At 39.8% G+C, this 26,605-nt stretch overlaps 1 protein-coding gene and 1 non-coding gene across 2 annotated transcripts in view; one reads left to right on the top strand and one right to left on the bottom strand.

Moving 5' to 3' along the window:
• Window positions 1-8,053: 8,053 nt before the first annotated feature.
• LOC114638954 lies at window positions 8,054-8,197 on the bottom strand. The gene has a single exon (XR_003713944.1). It is a non-coding gene; the product is annotated as a small nucleolar RNA SNORA48 (small nucleolar RNA).
• Window positions 8,198-13,619: 5,422 nt separating this feature from the next.
• The window catches only part of Capn7 (calpain 7), a 37,074-nt gene continuing 24,088 nt past the window's right edge, over window positions 13,620-26,605 (top strand). The window contains exons 1-6 of the mRNA XM_028787524.1: window positions 13,620-13,962; window positions 16,774-16,882; window positions 19,951-20,108; window positions 20,979-21,046; window positions 23,141-23,341; window positions 25,948-26,034. Of these exons, the coding sequence (XP_028643357.1) occupies window positions 13,861-13,962; window positions 16,774-16,882; window positions 19,951-20,108; window positions 20,979-21,046; window positions 23,141-23,341; window positions 25,948-26,034 (725 nt within the window). The 5' untranslated portion in view covers window positions 13,620-13,860. The remainder of the gene's footprint in view (window positions 13,963-16,773; window positions 16,883-19,950; window positions 20,109-20,978; window positions 21,047-23,140; window positions 23,342-25,947; window positions 26,035-26,605) is intronic.

The raw sequence follows: 26,605 nt of genomic DNA, 5'->3' as shown, positions 1-26,605 counted from the left end.
AGAAGAGGCCATCAGATCCCCTGGAGCTAGAGTTATGAGCCAGCCTACGTAGCAGATAGAATTGAGCTCCTGTCCCTGAAAGAGTGGCAGGTATTGTTAAGGGATAAGCCTTCTCTCCACTGCCTGGTTTCTATTTTATCTCAGTCCCACAATTCATCTCTTTGACGTATACAAACCACTAAACTTTTTGGTTTACTAGAGTTAGACATATGTCTAATATCTAAATTGTGAATTAGTTTTTTTTTCAGTTTACGTTATCATTTGTTTACCAAACATGTTGTTCCTTTATGTCAACTATAATTATTCCCACAATGTTGTTATTATTATTATTCATTACTTCTCTATATTGTTATAAAACATGTCTAAAGCATATTCACTTTCTGGCTTGCTATTTTTGTAATCTAGTTTTTTATTTCTTTTACTTAACCATTAGAAAATTGTGGGAATAAACATTTGCCATCTGTTCCCCAAAATCCACATTATGAGGAGATTTTACCATGCTTTTTTATTTGATTCCACTGTCAGTAGATTTAAAACTATTTGTCTTATTAATGAATACATGTTTGGGACAAATTAACAATCATCCCTAGAAGCAGATAACCAATGAACATAGAGTAACATTTTAATTGCTGAGATATTTGTTGTATTCTACTTTTAAAAAATACTTCTATTTCTTATACCACGGTCTAATATTTCAAATATCAGAAGGCTCTCAGTTCCACACATGTTCATATTAAAGCCACCTCATCACTGCAAGCTGCAGGATCTTAGGAAACCTGTTTGTGTGTAGCCTGGGGCCCTAGAGTGAGTGTTTGTGTGAATTACAAGAAGCATTTTAAATGTTGTGTGGATAAATGGATGGACAAATGTGTCACTATAAATGACATAATATGTGTGGATGACAGTAGTAATTAAACCTATTGAACTGTCCAAAGGAGGACTTGGGTTTATACTCGTTAATGTTCAGGATATAAAGAAGAAAACAAATGAGAGTTTGCAGTGCATCGTAGCTTCCTCTAACTGTGATCTTGAGTTAGGATTTTAAGTGAAAACTTCTTGAACCTTTTTAGCACCATCTCCTATTGTACTACATCTGTCTTTTCCAGCTGAAAAGACATTACTATCCACAATCCTGATTGATATATTTATTTTTAACAATAAACCTCATCCAGCTGCAAAGAGCTATTGGTTACTCCAGTGGAAAGCTTACAGGTTTTTACAGTGGAAAATCCTACCCAGAACCAACTTTTTAAAACCCAATTCCATGGAAGCCAATTCATATGCTCCCTCCTAAAGAAGGTAAGAGTGGACCAGGAAAGAAGAGTAAACAACTTGCAACAAGTCAGCCCCTCACATCGTCCTCCCTGGCAGTTCACAATGCCAAGAGCAGCCTTTGTCTTGGAGCTCTGTGCCGAGTACAGAGATGGAGTGTGTGCACATAGCATACCTAGCTACCTGGAGCTCACATTTAAAATCAGAATATTTTTCTTAACACTTCTTAACCAGTAACAAGTGTGTGGAACCATGCCTGGGTTTTCACATGGATTCTGGAATTGAACTCAGCACCTCATGCTTACAGAAAATGCACCTCGTTAGCTGGGCCATCTCCCCAGCCCCAAACTTATACCTGTTTTACAGACACCTGGAAGTTTGTCAAATCTTCCAATTACACAGTTAAAACATCGACATTTTCAAGCAGGACTTTCTTGAATTTGTGATTTTAATATGTTTTTGAGATAATTTTAATATTCTGTGACAGGAGTTTTAGTTTTAGTTTTATCTTGTGAAATTTGTGATGAACTCTAATATTTTTGTGACTTAAAAAACGAATAAACAAAAACAACCCTGATTGCTACTCAAACCATTCCTTTTCCAACCCCATCCCCCACTGTTAACTAACGCCGTTCCCGTTTATGGGGTTAACTTGCTGGTTCCACCCTCATCCTCCTCCATGGGTGTCACTATGTGCACATTAGCATGCCAGGGGATGAAGATACTACTAGCCCTGGACTCAAGGATCTTGAAACTGTCTGCACATAAGCTACTTTAGTGTGTTTGAACTTCTGATCCCACAGCAGAACATCCAACCATTTGGGCAAGATGAGACTCACAAGTTGAAGTACTAGTGGGTATTAATAATTGATTAATCTTCTAGATTCCTTAAAGTCCTGACATTCTAGATGTTTAAATTCTGTTTATATCAGAAAAAAATGCTTTGCTGTTGAAATGGAAAAAATAATAGAGGAAAATTAAAAAGGGATATGTCAAGAAAGAGTGTAGTCATAGAAAAAGAAAGCCAGCTTTTTTTTTTTTTAAAGGGTGGGAGGGCAAAAATCCAGGGAATTAACTGGGGGAAAATCTGCTTAAAATAACCTCCACACTTGCCACCTGGGTCAAGCCCTGGCTGAAGCACTTGAGAGAGAAGGCTCTGCACTTCGCCTGGGCAAGACAGGGAGTGAGTGAACAAGTCTCCTGAGGGCATGAGCGTGGAAGAGCTGGCCCTGCCCCTTGCCAGCTGCAGTATTGGGTAAGCTGGCCAGGGCAGTACTGGAGAGCTTACCTTGGTCATGTGGGGGCCAGAGAGTTGGCATGTTGACCAACTCAGCTAGTACCCAGACCCAGATCCAGGGCTTTGAGTTGTCCCTTCCCAACAGCTACCCTATCTGCTAGAGCATGTGGAAGGGCTGGTCCTGCACATCCAAAGCTGCAGACTTTCCATGACACAGGGCAACAACATGTTATCTGAGAGGAGTCCCATGAGGATCCAGTACTGACAGTGTAGCAGAAGCCAGAGGCCTCAGACTGACCAATGACTCACTGCGATGAACGTTTGCAAGTAAAGATGTATGAACAGAAGGGTATACTGTGGGACGCACTGTTACATGCCACAGCTTCCTTGACAAGAAGTTTTTATGTTTTGCTTTGTTTTCTTTTTTGTTGTTGTCTTTTATTTTCTTTTGGTGGGGAGTGTTGCAAGGATAGAGGTCAGATATGAAGGGACGGGAAGATGAGGGATTGGGGTGCATGATGTGAAACTTACAAAGAATCAATAAAAAGTTAAGAAAAAAGACAGACAGACAGGCAGACAGACAGAAAGAAAGAAAGAAAGAAAGACTCTGTGGGGAAGATTTGTTCTGATTTAGGAAATAAAAGTATTGCCTGATTCTAGAATCAAATTTAAAGTCAGTTTTAAAATAGAGCAAAACTAAAAGCCTCTTTGGATGGAACTCAATATGAAAGATTTTTGGACCTTAATTCAGATGTCAGTATGAAGGTCGCTGTCTTTTCCTGTAAACTAACAAGTTTGGCAGGTTTATGAGTGCAGGCAATGGCAGCCCCTAGACAGCTTTAGATGGATGCTGTTACCTGAAAAATCAAATAGAATTAGAGAGACGGCTCTTTCTGTCCTATCCCCTAAAGGTTAAGCCAATCACCAATAGGCAATGCTCTAATCAATTAAGCCTCCACCATGAGACTTTTGTAAGAACCCAAAGGACAGAATTGGACTAACCAGTATAGGTGATGATGATGAACTCATTTCAAAACAGTTTCATTCAGTAACTGAGCTTCTGTATGTAGAAAATGAAGCACTGGGAATGGGGTTAAGTGATCTTACCTCTCTTTTGGCTTCAATATCTGTGTTGTCCTCACCATTGGCACACCTGAAGCCCAAGCAGGCAGTCTACAGGCAAGTGCACAAGTTTGGGGGCTTTGAGCCTTCTAAAATCTGAACTTCATAGTCAATGTCTTCCATCAACGAGGACAAGGGCCTTCCAGGTTCCTCTCCTGCTTCTCTCAACACTAGAGCTTTGAAAGTAAACCAAGACTCTCTAAGCTTTTAGAGGAGCACCCTATCCTGGAGGGCAAGTGGTTCCTTAGCTGTCAGTGCAGTTGATCACCTAGTAACGTGCTTAAACACAAGTATGCAAATGCACAACTCTAAGTGGTTCAATATCTGTCAGTGGCCTATTTCATCACCAAGCCCAAAGCACGTGCCATAGGTGCTCATGTGCCTCTGACACCAGTGGCAGGAGCCTAGCCAAATGAGTTAAGCATATGTGCAAAGCCCTGCCTGTCAATCACATCTCCGGTTCAAGGTGATGGTTCAGAATCCAGATCTCAAGGTGAGAGCACAATTTCCTGGTGGTCCTGTGGTTGGATCCTGGGAGATGCCCTGTCTTTCCTGACTGATGATGACCCAGTATTCAGACTGCTTGCTTTCTTTTCTTAGCGTGTTAGCATTTAGTAGGCATTGCTCATCCATCAGACTCTCTCTCAGGCCATTCCCACCCCTTAAGTTAAAGGGTGGCAGCCATCCTTTTTATTGGATGTACTTGGATTCTTAAGAGCAACACACGCACGCGCGTGCACACACACACACACACACACACACACACACTTTCATTGGTATTTAATTAAGACTTGTGTTCCCAAACACTTTCTTGTGTCCAAGCTTTTAAAAATTCTGCAAACACAGACAGTATAGAGCTTGACAATTTACATCTAAAATCTTCCTTAATGGTTCCTTCCTTCCTTTCTTCCTTCCTTCCTTCCTTCCTTCCTTCCTTCCTTCCTTCCTTCTTCCTTCCTTTCATTTCTGAGATTTTACTTATTTTTATTTTATGTGGATATTTTCCTGCATGTGTGTCTGTGTACCACATGTGTGCCTGGTAGCAGTGGAGGCCAGAAGAGTGTGTCAGATCCCTGGAACTGGAGTTACAGACAGCGTAGACTGTCATGGGTGCTGGGAGTTGAACTCCAATCCTCTGGAAGAACACTAGTACTCTTAACCAGTGGGGAATCTGTCTGTTCTGTCTTTCTTTTTGAGGATATTTAGAATATACTTTAAGTTACTTTTAAAAGTGTTCATTGATAGCATTTGGAAACATAATTCATATTTATACCTTGATCTCATATCCTGCAGTATTGTTGAACTTCTTTACTTGATAGCCCAAAGAATGTCATGTAAAAATCCAGCTTGGTAAACAGAAAGTTTACTATTGGTTGTTTTTAGGGCGCTGTGTGACTTACAGGTGCATGTGTGGACGCTGCCATCACCCTCCGCAACCCACCAGGCTGCTACTCCATGGCTTTAAGTTGGTAAAGGGATGGACACAAACCCTATTAACATCCCCACCTAGTGTTCTCAGAAGAGCCTACACACTCAAATAACAAAGCACAAACAAAACCAGACTCACCGCTGCATGGTCATACAGCCCCTATATGGCTCTTATCAAGGATTTTCCTGGCTTCAGCAAATACTTCCAGACAGTAGAAGAATGTATTTATAATGATACAGTCTAGAATGCAGACCCAGTGCAGCTTGCTGCAGGGTAGAATTACTCTGGCTATGGTACAAAGGGGTAGATCCCTAAATGTTCTTCATTAGAGTGTGGAAATTGTCTTTAATTCTTATTTTTCTTAGGGTTTTGTTTTGTTTTGTTTTTGATTTTTTGACACAGGGTTTCTTTGTGTAGGGTTTCTTTGTGACTGTCCTGGAACTAGTTTTCTATAGACCAGGCTGACCTTGAACTCACAGACATCTGCTTGCCTCTGCCTCTGGAGTGCTGGGATTAAAGGCATTGCTCAGCTTTCTTCTTAGTTCTTAATCATAGATTTAGTAAATTGCTATTGTCCTGCCGATTAGATTATCAGATCCATAATTTTCCATATTTATTAATATGGCATTATATATTTTTGCAGAAATTATAATTTAATTTGAAATACAGAAAGCTGCACATTTAATAGACTTGACCCACTAAGTATTTAAAAAATATTTATTTTTATTTTGTGTATGGACGTTTGTCAGAATATATGTCTATGTATCATGTGTGAGCTTGGTAGCAAAGGAGGCCAGAGGAAGGTGTTGGATCCTCTTGAACTGGAGCTATAGACAGTTGTGAGCTACCATGTGGGTTCTTGGAATGAAAAACAGGTCTTCTGGAAAAGCACCTTGTGCTGTTATACACGAAGCCATGTCTCCAGTCCCAGTAAGTCTCTAGATAACACTCACAATGTAGTACCACTTAATCCAGGTAAAGTGTTTTTACCCCAACACACACACACACACACACACACACACACACACACACACACACACAGGCACACACACAGGCACACACACGCACACACACGCACACACGCACACACGCACACACGCACATACATGCATATGTATGCATGTGTACATACACACAGAGCAGAAAATCTGAAAGTAAATATATGATAGACACAACATACTATTTTAGATATTAAGTCACACATCTGTGGCACAACCACACTGTCATGACATATGATGTGTTTGATGTGCTGCTATGTTCAGTTTGTTAGTACATGGAGTACATCTTTGTCTACATTCAAGGCTATAATTCCGAGGTCTTAGTTTCTTGTGATCTTTTTCATAGTTTCCTGTAGTGATAGTACAATCAACAAAAAATGTTACCGTGAAGCCTATTATTATGTATAATTAATATATGCTAATAATACATATTATATAATTGAGGATATAGATTGTAAAACTCATTCTATCTAGCAATTACCATATTATTTCAATTGAATCCTTTACAATATAAGCTATATTTGAACTATAAGCTACTTTTTCCCCATGTGGTAAAATATTTTATTACTTCACCATTCTATGAACTATTTCATCATTGCTGAATAATCCCAAGCTATGCTTTCATACTTATTAAAGTAGACCTCAGCAATTGGATACTGAGGCAAGAGAATTATGAATTCAAAACCTTATTTCAAAAAATTACAAAAACCATTAAAACAGAAGATACATGGGCGAACCAATTATTATTGCCATGTATTATGGCACACACCTGTAATTCCCAACACTTGGTAGGCAGAGGCAGGAGGATTGCCATGAGTTTTAAGGACAGCCAGGGCCTCATACCAAGACCTCATTAGGAAAGGAGCATTGAACAGAAAGAGAGGAGGGAGAGAGGGAGAGAGCAGTGTTTTCACGACCCCAGGGTCAGCTCTCCTGACTGCTCCTGGTGGTGAGGAGCAAGGGACTGGAGGACATCTCTTCCTGCCCAGCTCACATCAAGGTAGAGGAGTGGTGGGGCCAGGTCCTTTCTGTTCTTGCCCTTCTGCTGGCTCACCTGAACCTCCACCACTAGGGTCAGCTCTGTTGTGCTGTCCAGGCAAGATGCAGGGCCTGCTCTCCTAAGTACCACACTTGCATGTGACCATGCTTATGACCCCGTGGGCAGCTTTCCTGAATGCCAGAGTCAGCTCTCCCACACTCATGCCCTGGAGTGAACTCCTTCACACACCCACCACAAGGGGCAGCTCCATTGTGCTGCCTGGGCAAGGCACATTCCAGAGTGCTGCTGCTTGTGAGATCTGGGGCCAGCTCTCCAGAGTGCCACAGCCAGTGATGGATGGGGTCAGTTCAGCACAGCCCTGGACATTCATGAGGTCCTTTGTGGCTGCCCAGACATCCCCATGTTCTTTAGTTAGACCATGAGCCACAGACACCAACCCATGGCACTGTGTAGCTATGAACTCAGACATGACCCTCAGAGGCAGCTTGGGCTGGGAACTCACCATGACCCTCAGTGGTGGGGCTGGCCACTCACAATAGGCTACTTCTCTCCACCCTTGAGTGTCCAGTGCCGTCTCTCTCTATAATGCTCAAGCTGCTCCATTTCTTTTTCTCTCCCATCTGTCCACCATATATTTGCATATTATGGCTGCTCACTGCTGCAGGCTGGCTATAAGTCTAGCAGACTCCTGGGTGACATCTTCCATTCATACTGCATGATCAGCATGGTACAAGCAGGTGTCTACAGTCTACCTGTGCCATGCACAGAAGGGAAGGTCTGTGGGAAGCATGATGATCCTCAGGTCTCTATCTTCCTCCTCCCTCACTGTGCTATGTGGTGGTAGGAGGGACTCTGTGGTGTCTATAGCCCACCTGTGCTGTGGAGCAGAGGGCAGGTCTGTGGGCATCTTTCCTTGCCCGCATTGGGTGGCATGACTGAACACAGGTCTCTGTGTTCTTCCTCCCATGCAATGCTGCCTGGATTCGATTTGATTTTTATGAGTCCAAGGCATAAAACAGCTTTGGCCACCAAGCCAAGCATCAAGCTTGGATGAATAAAGGACTGCCATCTGCTCCATTGCTGACTGATATAAGAAGAACACTACCAACAAGTTGTCTCTTTGTCCATTGCCAGGGGCCAGCCCTGGTGGGGTCTTCTTTCTTGTAGGTTCTTCTTCTTGAGGCAGTGGAGAGGGAAGAGAGTTGGCAGAGGGTAAGACTTTGTCTTCCGAGATTTGTGTGTAAGACTGTCTTATGAGATATTTGGGGTTGCTGTGTAATAATGAAAAGTTTACTTATCTGAGTCTAAGTTACTACGCTGCTGTAGCTGACCTGACTTCTGTGATCCTCTGAGGCCAGAAACTGCAGTCTCTGGCACTTAGCACCTCTTTCTAAAACCTCAGGAGATTAAGTAAAGGATTAATTGCTAGAGCCTTTTTCCTTTTGTCCAGATGCCTCTTGCTTGTTAGACTAGGGAGAAGTTTGGAGCAAGAAACTTCTATTGAACCAGGAGAAGAGAATAACACTCACAGGAAAAACTTTTACACAGGCAAATATGTGTGAACTCACCTAATTTCATTTACAGATTCACATATGTGCATTTATGCATTTCCATTCAAACCAGTTGGGCTCACTCACACTTACATACTTACATACACACGTGCGCGCACACACACACACACATACATTCTCACAATTAAATACTTCCACACACACCCATACTTACATACATATATGGAGCAAAAGACCAAGCACCAGTGCAGAAAGAACTCACTCACTGGATGAAAAATGAGCTCCAATCTTTATTGCACAGAGAAAGAAGAAGCTTCTACCCTTTTAATGCTAAATGAATTAAACCCACGTTTGTAAGAAGAAAGCTTTGTTCCTTTTAATAAGACTCAGCCTGCCTTGTTATTAAGACGGGACCTGTTCTGTCCCATGGTGAGGAGAAGCTGCCTGCTCCTTCTCTCTCTGCAGCTTCTTCCTTTTTCCTCTCCCTCTGCATTCTGCACATTGCTCTCTTAGTTTTTATGTTACTATAGTTTCTAAGTTAGTCCACTCTGCATTCTCCTTCTAATCTTGCTCTCCTCCTGCTCTGAGGTCACAATAATGCTCTAACTCTCGGTGCCTTTTCTCCCAATGCTGTGCCTGCACTTCTAAGGGCTTCTTGAGTTCAGTTCTGTCTAAAAAGTGTTCTGTCTAAAAACTTCTCCTCAGCTCAGTTCCTCTCACAGCTCAGTTCCTCTCAGCTCACTTCTGACTCTTCTCTTTGTCCTCAGCACTTAAACATCTTTCAGAATACATGACCACATGTTAAAAAGTCCATCACAAGTTCACACATAAAATCAAATCATAAAATCATAAATTGAAATAGAAGTTTACAACAGAGAATGTTTACATGTATATCTATTAGGAGTAATTATCTGACTAAATGTCCATCACCTGTCACAGTTCCACAGGTTCATTGAAACTTGAAAACCATAACTAAGTTATTAGTGAAGTTTTGTATAGATGAATCCAGTCAATATTTTATCTTCTGTCCTAGCACCTATAATAAATCATTAGTTCCCTTTTTATGACTTTTGGTTAATAGTTTTACAAACTCTTGGAATGTGCTCTGAGTAGGAGAAAGTCTGGTTACTATCTGAGAGCAATTAACTGGTGACACATGGGAGATTGGCAGAGTTCTCAGTGTGGTTTTGACTATCAGAAAAGGACTTAATAGCAGTCCCACTATAAAAGAGCTTAATAATCACTGATATAATTTTATGAATTCTAATAGGATCATCATTAAGGTTTAAGAAGTCATCTATTTGTCTATATAGCATCACTACAAGGCAGTACATCTTTGTAGATCTGCAGACATCTGCTCCAAAGAGAGGTGGGTTAATACCTAGTTTTTGTTATATATGTTTAATAATAACAGGAAAAACATATTAATAGCAGAAATCTTTCCTAAAATGAAATCTCTTATGGCCTTGTGAATCTGTTGCAGATTATATAATAATCTGAAGCAGACCATCTCAAGAAGATCACCTGCTAGTTATTAACTTGTCCTATTATGGCTCCTGACAGTCCATTGCCAGAGGAGTAGTAAAGATCAGTCAAGTGCTCAGGGATTGGGGGGTTTTTGTGGCAAGCTCAGGGACTGGCGAGTGTGGTAGTTTTAATGTTTGGCCCCACAGGAAGTGGAACTATTAGGAGGTGTAGCTTTACTGGAGGATGTGTAGCCTTGTTAGAGGAAGTATGTCACTGTGGAGGCATTCTTTGAGTTCTCATATATATGTTAAAGTCTGGCCAGTGAGATTCAGTCCCCACTGCTGGTACCAACTTCTGTTATAGGGTTTTAGTGCTATGAAAAGACACCATGACCAAAGCAACTCTTATAAAGGAAAACATTTCATTGGAGCTGGCTTACAGTTTCACAGGTTTAGTCCATTATTATGGCATGTCAGCATGCAAGCAGACATGGTGCTGGAGGAGCCAATTCTACATTTTGATCTGAAGGCAATGATGCAGAGACTGTCTTCTGCAGTGGGTTTTTCTGTTCAGAGATTGGTGGGGTTTTGGGCTCAGGGATTGGTGGGATTCTGTTTCTTGGCCCTCGTCTTGGGCTTGGGATCAAGTCAGGATCAGGGTGTTTTTCCTTTGTCCCTTTATCCTACGACCGTTGTTAGCCAGTGCTCTAACTGATGAGCCATCTCTCCAGCCACTACCCATTCTAATCTTGATGACTATTTAGTCGTTTCCAGTTCTAAGAATATAGTTGATGAAAGCATATTCATTTGTGTCTTACAGTGGACATGCGCAGTCATTTCTCTCGCTTATGGCCTGGTAGTGGACATGCGCAGTCATTTCTCTCGCTTATGGCCTGGTAGTGGACATGCGCAGTCATTTCTCTCGCTTATGGCCTGGTAGTGGAGCTGATGAATCCAAAGCTACACTTCTTTTACTTTATAAGCAGCTGCCAAAACATTTTCAAAGAGATTGTTCTAGTTTATATATCCATCAGCATGGAGCGACAATGCTGATCCAGCCGCTATTCCTGAGGCCCTCCCAACCCTGACATTAGCGATTACCGAAGGGTGCTGCCACCTTTTGGCTGGTGCCAGCTGCTTGTGTCACCTTCCTTTAACACCCAGTATCTGGCCAACAGTATTTATTGAGTGAAGTAATAAATTATCATTACTTGGCTGGGAACTTTAAAAGAAGTAGTAATGATATGACTAATAAACCACATTTATGAAATCTTACCCTATGACAATTTTTATATTTAAAAACCAATGTTACTAGAGTGAAATTTATAAGTAATAAGCTGTAGGATTTTAAGTGTATAATTGAGAATTTTATATATTCATATAACACTAACAGTTTGAAAACTCAGTGATCCTTCCAAACCAATCTACCACAACTCCAGGCAAGCACTGACACACTCTGCCACTAAATACTCATTTTGTTTTCCCTTGAGTTTTAGAAATATAAGGTCAGAGAATGTACTCCTTTGTCCTTGCTTTCTTTGTTCAGAATAGTATTTTGGAGATTCATCATATCATTAATGAATTCCATCTTTGTTGTTGAGGCATATTTCATTGTGTAGATATATCACGATTTGTTTATCCATGCACTTGTTTGTGGACATTTTAATTATTTCTAGTTTTTAGTTAGCAAGAATAAAGCTGCATACATTTGTTGGCTTGATTGAACCTTTCAAAAATATATTTTAAGGCATCATCTTATACACCATGGATATGTATACCTATAATTACAAAATAATTTTAAATATAAATTCATGGTATTTTTGTGGAAAAGCACTTTTAAAAAAATTTATGTTTATATTTATATATGTGTATGAACATTTTGCTCTAATGTAGTCTGGTGTGTGACTGGTGTATGTTCTTGGAGATTAGAAGAGGCCATTGAAACTGGAAGTACAGAGGTTGTGAGCCACTAGGTGGGTGCTGAGAATCCCTCCCCAGTCCTATACAGGAATAAATGCTCTTAACCACTGAGCCATCTTTCTAAACCTAGAGGAAAAGTACTTACCCTTAAAAGTACTTCCTGCTTTTTTTAGGTAGATTCATGAACATACTTTCTGAGCTTCATGAAACCTGGGAAATTTGGCAGGTAAGAAACAAACAAATGTGTAACTACCTATCTGCAAGATGATTTGTCTAAGTCTCAGGATTCATTTGTAATGGGGCTATCCAAGACTAAACACTAAGAGCTTCTCCAGGATATGATGACATAGAACAAAAAGTCTTTTGGGGGGTTGGTGTGAAGAAAATCCTATTGCTAGGGATTGAGATTGTATGACTGGAGGAAGGGGATGGCAGTCATAGCTGGCACAAGTAAGGTGGGTGGTCTAGACACACATGATGTACAGGGATGCTGATCACAGCTTCTTTAGCTGTACCCTGACCAGTTTCAGTAGTAGCATCCACACCATTGTGACCTTGATAATGAATATCCTGAACCACTAGCATTAGCATCACCAAGGAGTCTTTCTTGAGCTTGAAGACAGCTGACACCACTCTAGACTGGATCACAATTAACTCCTTTTTTCTCTCTTCCTGAGACAGGGTTTTTCTGTGTATCCATGATATCCTGTAATGAACTCCAAAGACCAGGCTGGGCTCGAATTCAGAGATTTGCTTCTGTCTCCGGAGTGGTGGGATTAAAGGCGAGCACCACAGCTAGGCTCACAATCAACTCTTAGCAAGGTCTCCAGCTAATTTGTGTTCATGTTTGCATGGGGAGGAACGGCACTATAACAGGCATATATGCTTCCTGGGATTGTTCAGGGTTTTTGTTGGCAGATCACGCTGGCCGAGTCCTCTTACCACAACCTCCAGACTGCTGGCTTACAGGGATGTGTCACCATATGCTGCGTTAATGTTTCTTATGTGTGTAATCATACTGTGTATAATTTTGACAAGACTTGCTACTTTGACACAGCATGAATTTTGAATCTCATCCAAGTTCTGGCACTGCTATTAGTTCCTTTTTTAAATCACTGCTGAATCCAAACTTTTAAGGGGATAAAAGAAAGCAACCAAATTACTACTTATTATGTAATTACAACATTCAAACCTGCCCTAAGATACAAGTATTTTTACATCTGGTTTGTAGACAATTCAAACAACATCATTCTTAAGTGTGCCTTGGGGAGCCATAGAAGGTCATGCTTTAGTTTGTCAAATGAACATTACCAGAGCATCTCAAAAGCATCTCCTAGCCTCACTTTATATCTTTCTTTTAAATTAAACCAGTTGGCGATGGGAGGTGCAACTGATTGTTTCTTTCCGCCTACCCTTTTTACTTAGTGGACGAAAGGCTCCATAATGCGCATGCTCCTTTCAAGCCATACCCCGATTCTCAACAACCTCCCGGGCACTGCCACCTCCTTTCTAGCAGGCGGAAGCGAAACCCTCAGCTTCGACCTGGCACCTGCTTCCTCTTGTCCAATCCCACTAGACCTTGTTCTGGCCCCACCCACCTGCGGTAGCCTTTAGCCCCGCCCGCTCCGGAGGGGGGGTCTACTGCGCCTGCGCTATGCGGCTGGTGGGCGGAGCGAGGACGCGAGGAGGGGCGGCCTCGAGGGCTCCTAGCCCCGGCTGCTTGGAACTAGCAGTCCTGCGGGCTGGTTTGAGGTAGTGGGAGCTCCGTGTTCTTCTCCTCCGCCCTCGAAAGTAAACTTTGCCACTCCGCCCGCGGGGTCCCCCAGTGCTCGCTGCAGTGCCTCTGGGTGGCGTGGGCCGGCGTCAAGGCCTGTCTGCCTCCCCCGACGTGGGGCCTTGGGCGCCATGGATGCGTCGGCGCTGGAGCGGGACGCCGTGCAGTTCGCGAGGCTGGCAGTGCAGCGCGACCACGAAGGCCGCTACTCTGAGGCGGTATTTTACTATAAGGTAAGGACAGGCGCAGGGCTCGGGCCGCGTCACCAGATCGAGTGCTGGTGGAACCCGAGGCGGAGGGGCGGGGTCCTGTCCGGGCCGCCCGAGCTCTGCTCGTCAGGCCGCAGAGATGCCCGCCGCTCTGCTGGCTGTGGCGGCGGGAGGTGGGATGGGGAGTGAGTGACCTGTTCGCTGTCTGTTGGTCTTGATGCAACACTTGATGTAACACTTGATGTGAGGCCAACCGTGGGTGATCTCTCAGACGATGCCAATAGTACACCTTCGAGGTAGAAAAGAAAAAGTAAATTAGGAAACAAATTCATCTTACTCTATCTGGCATTCGATGTGTGTATCCATGATGGTTTTTCTGAACGCTACGTGTGTATACGCGGCTTTTTACCTCAAAACTTGAATCATATCGTTTGTACTATTTTGTCACCTCACTTCTGTACCTAGATAACATTTGATTGCTTGCATGTGCTACATTTACAGCATGTTCTGTATTTGGTTGTTGCTTTCCAGGGTTGTAGTGATGCTTAGAACTTAAAAAAAAAACTGTGATACTTCCTTTTTGTATGATTAACTGGGTGCACAGTTGCTAAATCAAAGGGTATGCACTTCGGCAGTTCATCCAGTGCTCTTCAGTTCTGAAGATTTGCAAACACACCCCCTCCAGTTATAGCTTCATTATATGGGCATCTTTTCCTCGAATATACGGAAGTAGTAATTTTTTTCCCCTTTGTTTATGTGCTATCAGTAAAGCGTAGTTTGCTTTCAGCTAATATTTTACTATTTTTATTTTAAAACCTACCTTATATTTAGACACTTTTGGTTTGTTTTAGGATCATTTGTTTTAAGTTTCCTAATTTTGATTTTACAATCCTACCTCCTCACCACACTCCTGTGTGTGTGTGTGTGTGTGTGTCTCCATGCCCCCTGTCTCCCTCTTTCTTGAGGATCTTGCTATAGAGTTTTAAAATTTGTCTTCTCCTTGCCTTAGCCTTCTCAGTGCTGAGATATACAGGAATGTGCCACCATGCCTGACTACGAGATAATAGTTCTTTAAAAGAAAATTCTGTTGTAGTTTTGTGAAACAACTTCTGCAAAATCTAAGTCAGTAAAATACTACCATATAGCCTAGTGTGGTGGCCCCTGTTTATTGACTTGTAGTTCCCTCACTCAGTACAGTTAGGTAAGAGGATCACTGAGTTCAGGCTGACTTGGGCTACATTGTAAGACTTTGTCTCTAAAAATATATAAATAGCTTTTTCTAAAAAGAAACTATGTAACATTTTATTTTTCCTTTTAGAAAAGTGAGGAGGGCTACGATCTTCAGCACTGTGTAAAACCAGGAGTCAGAGGACCAGGCAGCTTAGGACATATGAGACCCTGTTAGGAGAAGGAGAGAGACAGAATGAGGCTTGGGGTGGGGTGGGGTGGGGGACTAGAGAGGGCACTAGAGCAAGAGCTATTTGCCCACTGTAATCCCAGCACTTGGGAGTTAGAGGCAGGTGAGTTTCCATAAATTTAAAGCTAGCTTGGTCTACTTTTCAGTTTCCAAGACCAGCTAGGGTTACTTAATCAAACCCTGTCTTTAGTTTCTTTTTTTTTTAAAGGAGAGTAAAAAAAAAGTAGTTGTATTTTGCCCTGATTCTGTTTTCACTTTTGAATATAAATGAAATGAGTAAAATAAAGTTGGCAACTATTTGACTTTTTAAAAAAGTGAGGTGATTATTTGAGAATCAGTACTTATGTGTGAGGAGTAAAATATACTCTGAATTAATATTTAATTTACATGTAAGAGCTTCAGTTATTGAAGTACAATGTACTTTAATAATTATGGTATACATAAGATTAGGTATTTCATGTTTGTGTGGAAAATTATTTTTTTTTCTCCTTTGAAATGCCTGCTTTATGGACCATGAGGAAGTCATCTTTTCTATCCCACCTGGCTGTTAATGGTTGAATTTCTTATGGAGTCTAAACTGAATTTACTGATTTTGTAGGACTCAGTTAAACAACTTCTATTCAAAAATTGGCTTGCAAAAATGGCGCTCAGTGGTAGCTGCTTTGGAAACAGCATGAGGCCTGTGAGGTGTAGCACACATTCAGATCTTGCAGGAGGGGCTGTCACTTGCAGGAATCTCTGTCTGCTCTTGCTAGGTGGGTAGCATTGTTAACCTTAGAACAGTAGTGGGGAAATTGGAAGCACTTCCTCACTAGCCATTGCCCAATTGGCTATGGAAGTTACGGGATGTTAGAAAGTGAGTCAGGTTTTCTTACTTCTGTTTGTCTCATAAAACTGAAATCTACTTTAATATGTTCTACCCTAGTATTTTAATTCTAATTTGAGACTTTTTACCTTTACATTTTCTTGTGATTTTTTTTAAATTGATATTTTGTTTTGTTTAATGATTTGGTTTTGGTGGTCCTGGGTATTGAAACCAGGGACTTGTATATGCTAGACAACTGCTATGCCAGAGCTAAGTCCCAGCCCCTGTTTTTATGCTTTTAAGACTCAGTGTGCCTTTTCAGAGTATATACTTTACATCTGATTTCTACATAAAGAAACAGAAAACATGTAAGTCATGGCTATTTTGAAGAAGTGTTTAAAAATTGGGTTCTAAATTTTTCAACAGAATATAAAAATTAAGGATATTGAAAGTAGAAGAAAAGGTATTAAAAGATTTTATAACTTACTTGCTATATGAAAAATATCTTGAAGATGTTTTTGTTAGCATGAAATGAATAGAAAATTAGTAATTAAAATTCATGTTGTGATAGGTCTTTTGGATTCTTTGAGTTATGTTATTATTATCTTTTAAGGAAGCTGCTCAAGCTTTAATTTATGCTGAGATGGCAGGATCCAGCCTAGACCGGATCCAAGAGAAGATCAATGAGTATCTGGAAAGAGTTCAAGCTCTGCATTCTGCAGGTCAGTGTCAGCCGCTGTTCGCCCTCCCCTGTCCAGCACACTTACTCCACGCTCTCCTGCCTCTTCATCCTGCATCCTGATGCTCACTCTTTCTGCTCACTGAGAAGAATCTCTTAAAGAAATTTAAGACGTCATGATGTGGAAATGAATTACTAGCTCTATTAGAAGAATGTGAGAGGTCATAGAGTGTACTTAGTGTTCTCTAGCTTCAGAGATAGTAGATTCTCTACAGTGAATTTATCACTGACAAAGTTAGGTGAGGACCCTGTCAGAACCTGCTTTTAAATTATGAGACACATGCCTTCTTCTGACCCTAAAGTTAAGTCACTAGTTGTCTTCAGTATTAAAGCGTAGTAGGCGGCGCGAGAGACGCATGCACAAGCTTAGTGATCGGTTTTGTTAGAGAAAAAGGGTTTGTCTCAAAATCTGCTGTTCATGTGGGTGGAAAAGAAAAATAATGCTAACGTTTGGCTTAGAAACATATTCACCTGTTTAGGATGAGTTTTAGATCCCCCTTTTTTCCTTTGCTGAATAATTCACAGAGGAATACTCAGAGGATTGTTACTGCTACTTGTTCTGAGTGGAATGAGTAGTTACAAGCACATAGGATAAAGTCTATGTGATCTACTTGAACAGTATTCTCAAAAGTTGGTAGATTACTTTACAATGCTGCCCAGAAGTTGCATGTGTTGTAGGAATTGTCTGTGTATTGAACTTTGCTTGGTAGAAGGCTACAGTAACTCCTGCATTCAGAATATCTTGTTGGGAGCTCTGAGAAAAGCTCAGTTGGAGCACTTACTTAGCATACTTCAGGGTATGTTACGGGGATGGGGTACACAGGACCCAACATGATTAAAAAGAATTTCATTTTCCAGTCAAGTAAATGAAGTTCTTAAGTATAATGCCTTGTTTTATAAACAATTCACATTATTTCATGTTCTGTTTTCCAAGAAAATTATTTTTAAAGTTTAGAAGGAAGTCAAATAAAAATCTTGTTCAGAGCCTCAATTTTAGCTAGGTGTGGTGAGGCATGCTTATAGTCCAGGTACTTAGGAGGCTGAGGCTGGAGGATTCTGAGTTTGAAGCTGACTTGGGTAGGTAGGTACATAATGAGACTCTGTGTCAGAATACATATAAATAGATAGGTAAGTACAAACTGGCTGGGATGGAGCTTAGTTGGTATAGGCTTGTACCCTATACCTAAGGCATGGCACCCTGGGTTTAATTCCCTGTAATATATAAACTGCATGTGGTGCACAGGACTGTGATCCTGTCATGCTGTTGGTAGACAAACAGAAGTTCAAGATCATTGTTGTCTGCATAGTAAATTAGAGGTCAGCCTGGGCTATAATCTCAAAAAAAAATTTTTTTTCAAGAAAGAAAATAGAAACTCAAATTTCAAAATAGCTTTTTTATTGTCAAGAAACTCTTGAGAGGATAGGTTGACCTCTGAATGGAGAAAAATATCAATTTGAAATTAACAAATGTAATATTGAGATTAAGATTACTAGACTAACTTTCTGCTTTAGGTTTCTCATTCTGGATATTTAATGAAATAAAACCACGTAATAGAGAACTATCCTATTCTTTTGTCATTTGCCTTCTTTCACTAAGCTTAATGTTTGTGAGATTTATAGGACGTATCAGTACTTTATTCCTTTTTGTGGCTAAATGTCCACACCACACTTTGTTTACCCATTTATCAAGTGGTGTTTGGGTTTTCTCCCTTTTGTGTGTTGTGAATGATGCTGTGCACATTCAAGGTACTACTGGCTGCACATATGCTTACAGTTACACCAGCAGCAGAGCTGGTTCAGGTTTCTTAGTTACAGTTCTCATTCTTAAACACATATACTCTCATCCTCTCCTCTTCTGTGTGTGTGCAGAGTGCTGGGGTGGCCTTAATCATGCAAAGCAAGTGCCCTACCACTTAGATAGCCTCAGCTCTGCAATACTTACTTTTTGTTGTTGTTGCTTTGACCAGATTTTGCTGTACAGCTTCAAACTCTGTATCCCCATCTCTACTTCCCAATTGCTGGTATTAGAGAGCTCCACCACCAGAATTGACTTGTTATTGTTTTCTATTTTTAGTCGTCCTAATGGATGTTAAGTACCATCTCACTGGGCTTTGATTTTCATTGCTTGAGGGCCGATGAGCGTCTACCCATGTGCTGTGGCCTGGAGAGATGGCCCAGGAGTTAAGTACACTTGTAGAGCACCCAGCTTCGATTGCTAAAGCCCACATGGTGGCTCACAGCTGTCTGTATATCCAGTCCCAAGGGGTCTGAGACCCTCTTCTGGCCTCAAAGAGCACTAGGCATGTACATGGTATACAGACATACATACAGGCAAAACACCCATGCACATAAAATAAATAAATCTTTTAAACAAAACAAATGAAAAACCTAAATTGAAATACTTATTTTAAAGAGCAGTAAAAGCCCGATGGTTTTCCTGAACCTCGATAGGTAAGAACAGCAAGCAGGAGCTTTATCATCAGGGCCTAGTATTGTCTGCACTAAAAAACGTAGTGACTGCTGACTCTCCTTCTTCCTCTTCCTTTCCCTCCTCCTCTTCCTCCTCCTTTTCCTCCCCCTTCCTCATATCTGTTTCTGATACTAGCCATAGAACTAGGGCATCTTGTGAGGCAAGCTCATTGCCCCTGAGCTGCACCCCTAGCCCTGTGTAATATTTAGCATTTTCCAAGTTTTTGCTTTATTTTTATGGAGGCAAAAGAATATGAGGAAGTCTCCTTTGTTTTGTTTTTTTATTTTAATGAAGGGAGTGGTAGTAGAAAAAATAATTAAAGGGACAAATTTTTAATAAAGCATTTTTAATATCCTGTTCCTAATATCTGAATAATTGGGTTTGGGCAGGGGGCTTAAGATTATGAGAGAGGGGAGAAATTATTCCTTTCAAAAAAGATTTTTATGTATTTTACTAAGTTTTAAATGAAAAATTTTAGAGTTTGGTAAAGAATGTCTTAAATATATTAAAATGTTGGTGTTTCCTGGCTGCATTTAAGTAATATTCTTTCTATGTGGTTTTTTTTCTTTATCCTGTACTAGTTCAGTCAAAGAGTACTGATCCTTTGAAATCAAAACATCAGTTGGATCTAGAGCGTGCCCATTTTCTTGTTACACAAGCTTTCGATGAGGATGAAAAGGGGAATGTGGAAGATGCCATAGAATTATATACAGAAGCTGTGGATCTCTGTCTAAAAACCGTAGGTATAGCTGTGAGTTAAACTTGTTGGAATTATGTTAAGAAACTGCTTCACTTACTAACAAATTTATTTATTTTGAAAGAACCCTCCCATTCTCTCATTATAAATAAAACTAATTTAATCTTCACTAAAATGTTGAGTAGAAAGTTAATAACAGAGTTTTATATCTTATTACATATGGTTTACCACTATTGAATCACTAAGCAATTGTATTTTAAAATTACATTTGCTCATTTTTAGCTATTTAAGGTTAGTAAGTAAAACTTCTTTAAGAACAGTTCACCATCACAAATCTGTGAATTTAGTATAATTTTTTTTTTCAATTTCATACAGTAAAAATAAAGTGGTTTGGGAGAGCTTCATTAACTTGCCATATAAAATCTGTATGCTGAGCAGCTTAGCATGTAGATTAGTATTTAGTGCTTCTATGGACTGTGGCTGAGACACTTAGCTTCAAGGGACATCTGTTATTTAAGAGCACAGTGCATTTGACAGAAGGATGGCCTAAAGTAGTAGAGGATGTTCCCATTGTCTTTCAGATGCCAACTTTTGGCAGGCTGTTGGGGTCAGAAAACCCTTGATTTCTATAACTCTGGAGAACGCGCTGCTTTGTCCAGGTTCCTCCTGCTCAGCCTTCTGTGTACATGTTTATATGTTTATGGTCTAATTAGCACTTGTCTACAGAAATGGCTTTTAAGTTCACCCCAGTGACAAGATACACAACATAGTTTTAAGTGATAACCTTTAAATACAGAAATAGAATGTTGTATTTATTTATTGATAATTTCAAGAATATTTTATTTTTGCATAGAAACATGGATTAAGTAAATAAAGAACTATGCTTTAGAATGTTTGTCTCTTTCTCTTAAGTCTTATGAAACTGCTGATAAGACTCTGCAAAATAAATTGAAACAGTTGGCTCGACAGGCACTAGATAGGTGAGTTTTGTCACTCAAATTCTTATCAATGGATGGCATGAATTGTGCTTTTTTTTTTTTTAATATACCATTTATTTTAATGTGTGGTAGAGGTCTAAATGTTGCTCCATAAGCCAAGACTTAGAAGTCTACCCTTTCTTGCTGAGTAAATTTACCTTCTTTCTAGCTCCTTGCTTTAGACCAAATTAGTAGCCCATCCATTATTCACGAAGTGTCAACTTTTGTTATATAGAAGATAGCTGTGATGTTTGGTTGGTTTTAGAGCCCTAACATTACTGAGTGTTTGTGGGAGTTTTGTTGCTTAAACCTAAGATCTTCTGTATGCTATTCAAACATTCTACCACTGAGCTATATTTCCAGTCCCTGGCAGTCATATTTTAAATGGAATACTTCCTCTGTTTTGTATAATATCAAACTTCCAAGACAACTTTCAGACTTCCAGGACAGGCTTTCCGAAAAAGCCCTCCAGAGTTACCATTAAGAATAGACATTGAGAATGACATTCCATTCCCAACATCACACCATGTGTGTGGCCTTCATTTCAAACTTGGGTCACTTCTGAGACCTGCTCTGAGCATTTTATTTAAAGCTGAGTCTCCCCCAACACTTTGATTCTCATTGGTCTGTTTCAATATTCTTTCCCATTGTTCTACTCCATTATGGAATACACAAAAAGACCAGTTGTATTTGTTGTTGATGCCTGTGTTGCATTCAGCCTTCATTCCCTATTGGAAGCTTGTGAAGACAAATTTTGTCTGTTTTGTTCAGTGCTTAAGTAATACCTAGTAGGGCACCTAACATAGATGTGTTCAGTAGGTAGTTGTTGAATGAATGGAAAATATGTGTAATGTACATATGTATAATATGAGTAAGGTATAAATGAATTATGCCTCTTTCAAGAGTTGAAGTAGAAAACTTCTGTCTTGGAAAGGAGTAGAAATTCCTTTGAACTTTGAAATTACCTTAGTTTGAAGCTTTGCCATGGCTGTGTCCTGGCTCTTTCATTGAGCTATAACTCGTCCCTTCTCTGCTTCACCATCAGTTAAGCTTTAGTCTGTTTACTCAAATTGATGAAGGTTTGACACTTGACCTGGTTACTTTCTCCAGTTTCATGACACGGGGTTACCATGTTCACCTGACACACCTGCCTTCTCCATTGTGATTTCTTTTACTAGTTATAATCATCACTGATTTTTATTCTTGCGTAGATAAACCAACCAGTATTTCTGAGTGCATCCTAAGCAAAGGTAGGTAGGTTGAGGTTTTAATTGTCACCTCCTATAGCATCTGTAAAGTTTAAGGACCTTCTTTCTAGGAAAACATATGTCTTGGCATACAATTTAGGCATGTTACAAGACTTGTGAAGCTCATATATGGATCTTAGATTAAGTACATCTTTAGCATGTTAGTTCTTTGTCAGAACAGTCAAAGTCCCCTGTATATCATGTGATGTCCTCTGTCATTAATCCTGCTTTCCTTTCACCTCATCCTCTCATTCGTGCTTTTCACAAGGCCTGTTATACTTTCTTTTGAAGTTACCATAGTTACTCTGCTCTCTGTTACTCCTGCCATTGTGTATCTGTTTCCTCAGTACAGTGAACGTCTCTTAAGACTCAGTCATTAAATCTAAGCATCCTTCCTTTGATTCACCCTCTTTTCTTGATCACTAGAGCTATTATTTCTTTGGAGTAGTCATTTGCACGAAATGTTTCTGTCCTAGCATCTATCATTTTGACACCATTGTCTTTTTTATCCATAGAACCTTAAGGATAGGATTTATACATTATTATACAATCTTTACCTTTCATAGTATCTGACATATAATAAATGTAGAACTTACAAAGTATGTGTAGTAGCTTATATAGAGAAGTTTTGACTAGTATTAAGATTTTATGATTAGGATGCTTTGCTAACTGGAAGTTTTTTGTCTCGTAAGTTTAAATGAAACAGAAAGTAAAGGTGGGAGGACCAGAACTTAGAGACTACTATGCAGCAAGTTTGAGCCCAGACTCTTTTTGAGACCCTGTGTCAGAAAGAACAAAAGCCTAAATGTAAGAAAAAACCTAGAACAATTCTTCTGTGCTTCTGTTTTAGAGCAGAAGCATTGAGTGAACCTTTGACAAAGCCATTTTGCAAACTCAAGTCAACAAATATGAAAACAAAGACTCCTCCAGTAAGAACACATTTTCCTCTAGGACCTAATCCTTTCCTTGAAAAGCCTCAGCCATTTATAAGTCCGCAGTCATGTGATGCACAAGGGCAGAAGTACACAGCAGAAGAAATAGAAGTGCTCAGGTAAATCCACTTACAACTCACTGTAGTGAAAACTTGAAATGTAACACTGCGGATCGCTTCCTTCTGAATCGCCCTCGGATCTTTGTTGTGATATGTTGTACTGTTATTTAACATTGTTATAGTATCAGCTTGAATAGTTAAAATGTGTTGATTCTAATATATTTAGTGTTAGCATTTTTTCCTAGACATGTACTCTGCAGAACTGAGTGCTGAAGACTGAGGAGCACGGCAGTTACATCAGGCTGCTAATGCTCTGTGCATATTTGTAACCACAACTCTCATGGGCATGGGAGTTACTTTGAAATAGTACACAAAAGTCTGGAGCTGTGCATACTTTTTCCTTTTTTAAGAGTTAAAGAAAATTAAAATAGAATTATGACAGAAACTACTTTGTAAAACCTAAACTGTGCATGACATCTATCCTTACAGAAACTTTCACAGACCCCTCCCTGGTCTGTGAAGACAGCTTAGTGTATTGAAAGCAGCCTTGTGGGCTACTAAAAATGCAAAGCCTGAGTTGGCGTGCCACTTGCCTGTAATCCAGCACACTGGAGAAAAGACACCTATAAATTCAGGTTCAAGGTCAGCCTGGGCTGCATAGGGAGACACTACCTCAAAAAACAGTAACAGCAAGACCCTTGACTATCTTCTGAATTAGTTGAGAGAGGATAATCTTTGAGCCAACTGGCTGTTCTTAAGTTGGGTAGGTCATTTTATTTGGGGGCATTTATAGTTGGGCATTCATTTTAAATTTTCCTGAGGTTGAGCTGAAAGGAGCTGCATTCCCTTCTAGGTCACAGCCTTCTAGAGCAGCTCCTTTCTTGCTGAAGATTTTAGTTATACACCTATTAACCTGATTCCTTTGCCTAGGAAAGCTAGTATGTGAACAAACAAAATACAGAACAAAACAAAAACATAAAAGGTTTCTTTAAAACTAAGGCTTTAAATTTGTGTCTTAGGGTTACTATTTTTAATGATAAAACACCGTGACCAAAGCATTTTAGGGAAGGAAAAGGTTTATTCAGCTAAAGTGTTTACTCAGCTATGCTTCCACATCACTATTCACTGTTAAAAGAAATCAGGAAGGAATTCAGACAGGGCAGGAACCTGGATGCAGAAGATGATGCAAAGACCAAGGAGTGCTGTTGCTTACTGTCTTGCTCCTCATGGCTTGCTCAGCCTGCTTTCTTATAGAATGCTGGCATGGCACCATCTACAGTGGGCTGACTCTATCCTGTCAACCACTAATTAAGACTATGTCCCACAGGCTTGCCCACACCCAGTCTTACGGAGCTATTTCCTCAATTGAGGCTAGCCAGAATAGTGAAAATTCATCATTTTGTCTACTTAGTATCTGTATACTACTTTTATATATACAGCACACATTTGAAATTCCACATTGTAACAGAACAACTCTCTCAAAATAGAGCTATCCTTCATATAAGTGAAAATGAGGGTACAAGTCCCAACATTTATAGTATTCATCCATTACTGACTGCTTTATTACCCAACGACTAAATAAGTTACTCTGCACATACCCTTTTTAAAAAAGCAGACCTATAAGAAAGAAATTGTTACTAAACATGGTGACACCACTTGAGATGGTAATGCAGGGATTTTTAAGTTCAAGGCCAGCCTGATAGCCTAGGCTACATAGTGAAGTAAGCCCTATCTCAGTTAAATAGCACCAACAAATAAATTCCCAAAAGCAGATAGTTAATATACATAAAAAACAAAACATGCAGAGCCTCAACAAACCTTACTTGAATTTGTCAACAGACCATAGCTGTTTCTATGATACTTTCTTTTTTCAGGTCTTTGTCCATATTCCCATAGCCAGAAAATAGAAAGACCACATTTTTTTTTTAAGAGTTGTATTGTGTTTTAAATTTCTAAATAACTTAAGCTACTGCTTTGTTTCTTTGGAATTAGGGTAGACTTGGCTTTGTATCTTTGTATTGGACACAAAGGCCAATTTTAAGACTACAGTTTTTCTGCCGGGCGGTGGTGGCGCACGCCTTTAATCCCAGCACTTGGGAGGCAGAGGCAGGTGGATTTCTGAGTTCGAGGCCAGTCTACAGAGTGAGTTCCAGGACAGCCAGGGCTGCACAGAGAAACCCTGTCTCGAAAAACCAAAAAAAAAAAAAAAAAAAAAAAAAAAAAAAAAAAAAAAAAAAAAAAAAGACTACAGTTTTTCTGTAGTGGATGTCAGGTGGCTCCCCCCACAGTGCCCCCCCGCATTGCTGGTGCTGTTTTACCTAATTAAATACTTGTGCTGAAGTTGAATCTTTTACAGATGATAGCAAAAGTGCTACCACTGTACTACATCCCAACCCCCAGATGATAATGTTTAAAGAACGTTCTTATTACACTGAATTGAATTATGACAGTGATTATCTGGTATTTCTTTTATCAAAACTGTCCAAATAAAGCTCTGAATACTATGGGGTTGTTGATTTAATATACTATTATACTTTCTCACTGAATTCTTACCTTTGGTGTTAGCTAAAAGGCTGAGAAGCTATTGTGATTTAAATTTAGAATTTAAGTAAGATTGGTGATTAATACAGACTTGAAAACTCAGATCTTTTACTTATACCTTGTAGGACAACATCAAAAATAAATGGTGTAGAATACGTTCCCTTCATGAGTGTTGATCTAAGGGAACGCTTTGCTTATCCAATGCCTTTTTGGTAAGTAAGTACTTTTAACTTTTACTTCCAAAAATATTTAAAGAGTTTTTCAGCACTCTGAAGTTCAGTTTACTTCATAGCCTTAAAATTACATTTTGTGTATAAAATTGGTTGGGAAAGAGTATTTATGGGAAAGAGGTGGAAAATTGTCCAAATGCAGACATGAATAACATGAAGTTGTCACCTTAGTATGGTACCTTGATATCCTACTACACTCTCACAGTTATTCTAATTGGCCTGGTCGTGGGCTCATGAGGATTTATTGTAACCGAACATTACAGACATCGTGCTTAGTATGATACTTGACACAGACTAAGTACTAAGCAGACGTCTATCTAGTTGATTGGATCACAATAGAAAAGTTCAGAATGTAATGATGTGTTTAGAGATGTACTCAAATAACTACATAAAGATACTGCTATCATAATTATAAGAATAAACCACTCTAGTATGTGCTGAATGGACATATATAAAGAGATGTAAATTTGTGGTTTCAATTTACGTATATATACGTGTGTGTGTGTGTGTATGTGTGTGTGTGTGTGTGTGTGTGTATATATATATATATATA

The sequence above is a fragment of the Grammomys surdaster genome, unplaced genomic scaffold, assembly GCF_004785775.1.
Source record: "Grammomys surdaster isolate TR1022 unplaced genomic scaffold, NIH_TR_1.0 125669, whole genome shotgun sequence".
Taxonomy (NCBI): domain Eukaryota; kingdom Metazoa; phylum Chordata; class Mammalia; order Rodentia; family Muridae; genus Grammomys; species Grammomys surdaster.
This window is presented reverse-complemented; position numbering and strand designations above follow the sequence as displayed.